General features: G+C 41.3%; 1 protein-coding gene across 3 annotated transcripts; it reads right to left on the bottom strand.

The window, feature by feature from the left end:
* On the bottom strand, positions 1-8,136 carry LOC121545034 (protein CLN8). 3 transcript variants are annotated; one of them, XM_041855384.2, is made up of 4 exons: positions 5,592-8,136; positions 4,619-4,788; positions 2,645-3,317; positions 1-2,197 (listed from the first exon to the last, which is right to left on the bottom strand). In XM_041855384.2, the coding sequence occupies exons 3-4, from the start codon at positions 3,197-3,199 to the stop codon at positions 1,883-1,885; spliced, it is 870 nt and encodes a 289-aa protein (XP_041711318.1). In that variant the 5' UTR covers positions 3,200-3,317; positions 4,619-4,788; positions 5,592-8,136; the 3' UTR covers positions 1-1,882. The 3 variants fall into 3 exon arrangements, with proteins under 3 accessions (XP_041711318.1, XP_041711317.1, XP_041711315.1); XM_041855383.2 differs by having other exon boundaries at positions 4,619-4,827; XM_041855381.2 differs by having other exon boundaries at positions 4,619-8,136.
* Positions 8,137-8,823: the final 687 nt, after the last annotated feature.

The raw sequence follows: 8,823 nt of genomic DNA on the forward strand, positions 1-8,823 counted from the left end.
AGTGTGTGTGTGTGTATATATATATATATAGCCCATAAAAAAAAAACACATTGAATAACACATTTGTACATGGCAAAACACAGTCAAAAGGACTAAGGTTTTGAAGTGTTTGTCCTATCTCTTACATATAAAAAATAAAAATAAAAACAATTTGACCCATGTTTGGTCACTTTATTCGTGGAACTTTGGGCCATTTTTATAGGCCGGTCCTGGGTTACCTTCAGACGACTCTGCTGAAGCTTGTGTGCGTCAAAGAGCAAAACAAATGACACAGTCGTGTTGAAAATATTAAAGTATCATATTTTGATGGGGGGTGACTTATTAGTCTGTAGCTCAAACGGTTCGGGTTTTACAGATGATTTCGTGACTATTTTCTTGTCTGGATCCTTTGTGTAGAAAGATACCACTTTCACAAGCCCCATATTATGGAATAGGCGCAAGCTTTATAAAATCGGCAGAAAGAGAGGATTGAGCTGCAGCCACTGCAAGAAACGGTAAGTCTCTAGCATAAACACATGGGGAGCTATTCAATATTTAAAATGACATCACCATGATTTCTATTTCTGTTTTCCACGCCTCTCCTCAAGTCAAGTACAGTATGGCAGTCTGGATGTAGTTCAATGTGGGTGAGTAGTTTCCAAAGAGCTCTATGCTAGACTACAGGACTGAAATGCATCTTTGTCCACAAATGACCAGGTTAAGGGTTCAAATTGTCCACTTAAGACTAATTTGCAGGTGTACAGAAGGTCCAAGGAGATAGCAAACATAAAGGAGAGATTACACAAAGAATTCACCCCCAACTTAGTTTTCCGACAGATCAGCGGTAGAGAGTTGGTACGTTACAAAAGGAAGACAAGACCGTCCATTTGGCCTGCACCGTGGTGCTTGTTATCAGTCTATTCTACTCCCTTTGGTGACTCCCACTGAAAACAGCACTGCTTCTCACAGCTCTCTTAGCATCCACTGTCACATGTTTAGAGAGTCTACACGGAGTCTATACTATCAAGTTAACCCCACTATCAAAGATACGACTCGGACAGCCACAGAATACAGGAACCATTTCCTCAAGATGAAATTAGATTAATTGATAAAGATTCAACTAGAGCCCACAACACTACCGGTACACATTACAGTCTACTCTGAAGAAAGTCAGAAAGCATTTTTTACGATACAGAAAGAAGTGGCTTGCCTTCCAATTGCGTTTGAAAGCTGTGAGACCTTCCTCATCTGCCAGATCGTGACCCAGTCTCCAATCTCCAGTCTCAGTCTGTCACTGAGTTTGTTCTCAGCGAGTACATCTGCTACCTCATGGACCTGTCTGTGCTCAGCACATAGCGTTTGAGTGACCACACACTGTACCAGTAAATGCACTTCAAACCAGCCAACACCCCATTCCAGAGAGGTTAACTAACACATTCACACCTTGCTGCTGGAAGCTGAACTGAGTAGACAGAACAATAATATGCCTTTCTCCCTGTCCGTCTGCACTCCCTCTCAATAAAACAACTCTAACAAAAACTGCGAATAACCAACGGCATAGGGGTCAGGCCAACGCTTTTCTACTATAAAACGTTAAGTTCACCTATGACATTTATTGTCATCAAAGGCCCTTTCACCCACGTCTTGTAGAGACACAACAGACCTATACTGAGTACCTTAAAAACACAGTAGTTCAGTTTAACTTGAAATCCTCAAAACACTTCAAACACTAAAAGTCAGAGTTAGTAAGAAAATAGTCTTTAAAATGGCCTTTCCTCTCCGTTACAAACTTAAAAGCCAGAGTTAGTGAGAAATAGTATTTGAATCACACTTCCTCTCCTTTACAAGCATAGAAAAAGAAACACATAACTCCACAAAACAGGTTCACAGTCCTTGGCCCCATTTAGCTCTCATGAGGTTTCTCTTCCCGCTCCCCACTGGGGCCATTGGGTGGTGGCTTATTGCTGAAGTTCCAGTCGACAGGGTTGAGGAGCTGCATGGTCTTCTTGTGTGTCCAGATGGGGTTTATGAGCACTGTGAGCAGGGCCAGGCCGGTGCAGAAGAGGATGCGCTGGGGCAGGGCCACGTACATGTTCATCTCCCCCCAGTGGCTCCAGCTCACCCACCACATGTAGTAGGTAAGCACCATGCGGCAGTGGAACATGTGGATCATCACCCACTGGTTGGCCTTCCAGAAGAGGGTCCTTGCCCAGCCAGCCTGGACGGCAGAGAAGAGAGGGATATTTAGAGAAGGAAATGTACTGATTGGACAGAGGATAAAGACTGTCACAGTGTTTGGGGATATCTATAACAATGTATGGATTGCATATAACATCTTGGTACATAAAACAAAAGTGATGTGAAATCTCATGACTTGGTTCCATTTCTGCTTAGAAGTTCCCATTTCTCAGAATGGCCATCTGTTCATTTATCACTGTTGCATTTCATATCAATGTGCTGGTCTCAGTGTTGAGTATGTAAACAGAAAAGAGGAACTGAAATCTATCTGTGCTTTCTATTTCTAGCCCACCAGTAAAACAACTGAACTATAAAAAAAGGAATAAGCTTACAGTACAGCATCACAAATGGAGTCAATCAACAACTACAAAACAACAACATACTGTATAGAGATATGATGAAAGGCACCAGACAAACACTCCTCTACCTTTAGTAACATCCAGGAGATGCAGGTGAAAGGCGTGCTCATCTCCAGCAGCAGAATGACCATGGGCAGGTAATGTCCTAGTGAGTCCCAGACCACGGCCCCAGCGAACCCCGACAGGGCAAAGAAATGGTGGGTAGCCAGGGCGAGGTCGAAGGACCTGAACACCACACTGGTGAGATGCAGCGCCACATTCTCAAACAGGAAGAAGCCCGTGGCGGTGAGCACGGTGAACCACGACCAGTCCTCCTGACCTCTTATCCTGTCCCTTGACACGGCCGAGTCCTCGGTTAGCGCCCGTAAGCCCACCATCGTGCTCTGGAGGCCGAACACAGCCCGTGTGACTGCCAGATTCCAGAACACCTTCTCCTTGACCAGCAGAGAGTGGTAGGTCTGGGAGAGGGCCGTGGACACCAGCTGGGAGAGGAGGAAGATGGCAGTGTAGAAGGCAAAGCCCAGGCCGATGATCTGGAGGCGAAGGCCCCAGGAGAAGTAGTCCAGACTGGGGTCAGCGGGGTCCTTGAATGACAGCAAAGGGCTGGCCTGCTGGGAGGTCATGTTGATTTGTGTGGGTGGGATGGTGGATGATGTCTGTTGCTCTTACATCCGTGGAGTTCTCACAGAGTTGAGTAACCAGTAATCACTGAAGTGTCCCATGGGTTAGTTATCAACCACCCTGCAAAATAAATTAAAGCCAACACACATTGGTCAATGTTTATAAAATAGTTATGACATGTCAAAATGTGCTAGATGACCCATAGACCTTTGAACAGTACTTTCTATACCTAATATAAAACATGATCAGTTATTGACCCAATATAAGGTGATGTTGGTATGTTAACTTCTGGCTATGTTTGAAAGATTTCACATCTTTCGTTTGACAGACGATAACATAAGATATCAGGCGCCTGTTGATCTGAGGCAATCAGTCTGACCATGTGTCAATTGAACTTCCTTCTTATTAATGCAACAACATCGTCTGATTAATCAGGCTGTAATACACAATTAATTGGTATATACAGCCTGAAAATAATGCATGCAAAATTGTGTAAATGTTCCTTACAAGCCAGAATGTTTAATAAAATTACATTTAAACTTACTCTACCGGTTGTCTGTGCGGTTTTACTTCAGCTGCTGGAAATGTGAGACAAAATATCTACAGGAAAGTATTGTTAACCCAACTTCTTAGAGAGCCAGTAGGTGTATGGTTCTGTACCAAGTAAAATTCGTTTTATATTGGATATTCGGTTCTCTCTCCTCAAAAGCTATTGAACCAAGCATGCCATGATAATGAAAATGGTATATTCTGAATCAGAGGAGGATGAGCACAGACAACCGGTAGAGTATGTTCAAATGTAATTTTATTCAACATTCTGGCTTGTAAGGAACATTAACACGATTCTGCAGGCATTAGTATCAGGCTGTACCAATTAATTGTTTATTACAACCTGATTAATCAGACTAGCAACAACTTAGCTCAATCAGTTCGATAAATTGTTACAGAGTAAAGAAAAACAGAGGCCACTTTACTAAAATCTGTAACATTGTTAATGTTTCTGACTAAAAAAAAATCACTCTGGCACAATTGCGGTTAGACTGGTCTCATAGACTAGACAGACATAAATTAGTATGACATGTTACGTTTGATATGGTTACATAAGATAGGTTACTTAAAGCAAAAACCCAGCTAGCAATGAGGAACCGGCCCAGAAGCGGCCTTCTTCCAGGGGGCCGGAACTGATTGAATTGGCCTGGAATCGGGTGTCGGACTCGGCCCGGAATCAAAATGAATAACTGCCCAGAATCGGCCCAAGTACATCGGGCCGTTTCCGTCTACCGGAATTCAGCCGACTTTGCCGGCATCTTACCAGAATCCCCCCAGAGCGGGCCGATGCAAATTTAAATAAATGTATACAGAATTACCCGATGTACATTTTACATACAAATTATACCCATCCACAAAGTTAAATGTTTTACCTCCTTTTCGTCATACAGTCTTGTCCCATCGCTGCAACTCCTGTACGGCCTCGGGAAAGGCAAAGGCAGGCTGCGACACAGACGGGTACCGAACCAGCAACTACAGCAACAGCAGTTTGCACTGCGATGCAGCTTCTTAGACCGCTGCGCCACTCGGGAGACCCCATCCGCTAGGTTTTTAATGCTGATCAATTGCCTTGCACAAAGTACTAAAATACTACTTAAACATGAAAGACTCTTAAAGAATTTAATTGTAATGTTTCTTTTATTTTTTGATCACAGAAACAATGAGAAAATATGGGAAAATGATATAATGTTAATTATATAATGCAGCCCATGTATTGCCAGAGAGTAGCCACAATCGGCCCGAGCCCTAAGTAATACATTTGGACCAGATAACTCACACTGGAATTGGCCCGAGTCTCAGCCGAGTGCCCTGACTCTCAGCCTGAATTGGCCCAGATCCACTGTGTTAGCTGGGAATGAAAGGAGGGGGTTGGTCGGGCGTATAAGACGTCTAACAACCCAAAGGGTGGTTGGTCGGGGTGGATGGGAACGTCTCGCAACCCAAAGGTGTTGTGTGTTTGAATCTAATCACAGACAACTTTTGCATTTTAGCAACTTTTCAACTACTTAGTATGTTATCTAACCCTTCCCTAACCCTTTTACCTACCTAACTCATAGCCCCTAGAGCTAGCTAACGTTAGCCATAACAAATTGGAATTCATAACATATCAACTAAATGGTGGTTCTTGCATTGACGTACAGAATCATACGAAATGCTCTGAGACCACGTTGTTACGATACCTCAGTTGCAACATTGTTGCAGGTTATATTCTCAAATTTAACAGAACATAATGTATCGTTCCTGAAACAAAACAAATTGCTTTGGCTAATAAGCCAACAGTATATGCCGAGTCATCGCCATTGTAGCAAAACGTCATCTTTTGCCTTACAAATCTTAATAACTTACCTTATTCGTCCATTCTAGGCAAACAGAGTTGGTCTGTGAATTCAGCAGCGGGTTAGTTATCATATTAATCCAATTTGGCCATAAGACAAGAAAATAGGAAATCCCTCCCTGTGATAGTTTAATCTCATCTGTATGTCTTGAGGCTCTTTTTAGTGATTAATTGGGTATTGTCCTGTCTATATGCAGTATAATAGGCAGCAGAATAATATCACATAGTTCCGTCATTATTTAATTACACTACACGCAGTACCTACTAGTTTAAATGGAGGGAGGAAAGGCAAATGACGAGACACCACCCAGTCCCTCAAACTTTTAAATGTTTTTCATCAAAAAATTTAATTGCAGAAGTATTTACATCAGATGATATCAGCAATGATTAAACTACTTTTAAGAGGCAAAATCTTTAAAGAGTTAATTTGAAACATTTTGTAAAATACAGAAATACAGTGGTGATGTGTTTACAACAGAGATTTTAAAAAAAAATACAGTGAGAAAATCAGTAAACATTATAATATATAAAACATATATAAATGCATCTTTGATAAACAGATGAATAAATAAATATATAAATGTAACAGTGTCAATACTGTTAACTAAAAGACAATGAATAAACAAATTATACATTCAGTATCAGTATTTTGCATGCCATCATCACAGCTTATCAAAATAACCAGAACAAAGGAACAAATTGATAACAAAACATGAATAAAAGCAGAAAATAGTTGTTTCAATGAGGCATATATTATATATTAATATATTTATATATATTTATTTACAAATAATGAATATTTGGCATTATATTCATCCTCACTATAGATATATGATATACAAGAGATGAAAATAGTTTTAGCTAAACAACTACCTTTTTAATTTGTCTAGTAATTTAAGTCATTTCACATTCTGAGATCAGGGGAAGTGGTGTATAAGCCTATCTTGATGGTTCTCTACAATGTCAATATATTCAAGAAAAAGTCCTGTCAAAAGATTTCATAAATACTAAAAGCAGATAGACAAACAAATATGTAGTGTGGCCATCGATGAAGAGGAACTGTCCTGGACCCCAATCAATCATTTTTGGGAGAAACAGGGACATGTGATTGTTGCAAATGGTACGACTGAACAATAGACGTCACAGCGTGTGATTGAAGAGTGGCGAACTACAGAAGTAGGGAGTTCTACATTTGCCTAATCAAAGAACATAGCACTTATTTTTCTGCTGCCTTCACTAGAATGAAGCTAAACTAAATCCTATTTTTATCTGTGGTATCAGTTTCAGTCGGTTTTATGTGAAGCCAAAATGAAGACGATAAAACAAAATAAAAAGTAAAACAAACTACATCTACCAGAGACTTTGTTTTCCAGAAAGTTCATGCCCAATTAGTTGGCCTTTTATACGCAGCACAAAACACCTTCAACCACACAAGCTGACACAATGTCCCATAGACATTACAGCCCTGGAGAACACATGGTAGCATTGTTTGCCTGGTTTTAACTGACAGACTGGAACCGTCTGGTGTCTGTATATTCTGCAAGAGTTACTATCATGACACATTTGGACATACAGAAACAATATGTGGGCATGGAAAAGAGATGGGGTAACAAATCAAGTGGAAACAATATTAGAAATCCCATGTCATTTTTTTTTTTACACATAAAAAAGAAGTTGCGCGTCATCTAAAGGACTGAAATGGCAATGTGAGTCGTACTTACAAGCGAAGAGGCAGATAAACAGAAATACAACCCATTGATGACAGTTTTGTAATGGTGGGCTGGGCTCAGAAAGGGCAGCATACCCTGAAAGTATCTATTTTACCAACAGTGGAGAACCGATGGTTGTCTGTGGCAGGATAGATACTTTTTTTATGGCACAATTTGTTATTCTATAAATGGCACTGGTATGTATAAAATGGAACACTATAATGAGTAATTCAAATGCAGAGTACAGAATTGCTCTCATAAATGGTATGGTAGTAAAAAAAAAAAAAGCAGCCTGCTTTTCAATACTGAACATCCACTATAACTCCTCCGATCCTCCTTGTAAAATTGTGTATTCCACTTTTTAATTTCCCCTCGACCTTTCAAATATTCATCACACAGACACAAAAGCATTGAAAAAAAGCTAAGCTATGCATGAATATGCTACTAAAGCCATGGTGGATAGATTGAATCTGAGCTTTCAATCAGAGTTGCTGGCTCTCTACCTGGGCTACTTGCCATTCCTTAGGCCATCATGTCACCATTCATAATGCTGCTATGAGCATTGAGGGTTATCTGGATGGAATCCAATTGGAAATGGTACTGTAGAGGAGAAAATATGTCTGAAATATGAGCCAAAGTAGTGGACAGCTATCTCATTAAGGCAAACAATAGAGGAAGAGAAGGGAATTTAAAATATTTGGCACACACATAGAAGCAAACGCACACCCTTGCTCGCACGCACACACGCAAGCACACCAACCCTGACGAATTTGCATATAAGTACACACACACACATGCACGTGCATGCAGGCGCGCACACACACACACACACACACACACACACACACACACACACACACACACACACACACACACACACACACACACACACACACACACCTCTGTCATTTCAATGACACACAGTAAAAGAAGCAGAGAGAATGTCAGAGTGTATCCTTCAGGGATGCCAGGGCTGATATGGAGCCAAACTAGATCTATGTAACCCACATAGTGCTGTGATCACCATGTACTTTACCCTGTTATCCTCAACAGTAGAGGCAGTACAGTCCAACCATCAGCACTTTTGCTTTCAAGGGCCTTTGAGGCTGTCTGGTAGATCTTTCCAAGGACCTTTAAGGGATGACACTTAAGTAAGCCCCCTGTCTGTAACCAGCACACTGGGGTATACGAGAAAACCCCATCACAACCTCCATCACAGCTACCATCTCCATCCACCTACAGAACTACCTCGCAGCATGGAACAACACCAGTTACACCTCAAAGCAGAGATCCCAGCCTCCACTAAGTCAGCATGTGTCAGTGTGAGTCTTTCTCTGCCACTGCTGCAGGTCTGTCTCCGTACAACTGTAGGAAGTAGGAACAGCAGGGGAACATCGCTAACCTGCCAACACAGATCCTGGCTTCCTGCGCGACAGATAATGGTGCACTACAGCTACAGCACTCTGTCATTTTGGCTAGGTGGGTTCCCTCCCTCCAACAAAATTACATCACATCACTGAGATAGATGTATGTA

This window comes from Coregonus clupeaformis, chromosome 29 (genome assembly GCF_020615455.1).
Source record: "Coregonus clupeaformis isolate EN_2021a chromosome 29, ASM2061545v1, whole genome shotgun sequence".
NCBI lineage: Eukaryota > Metazoa > Chordata > Actinopteri > Salmoniformes > Salmonidae > Coregonus > Coregonus clupeaformis.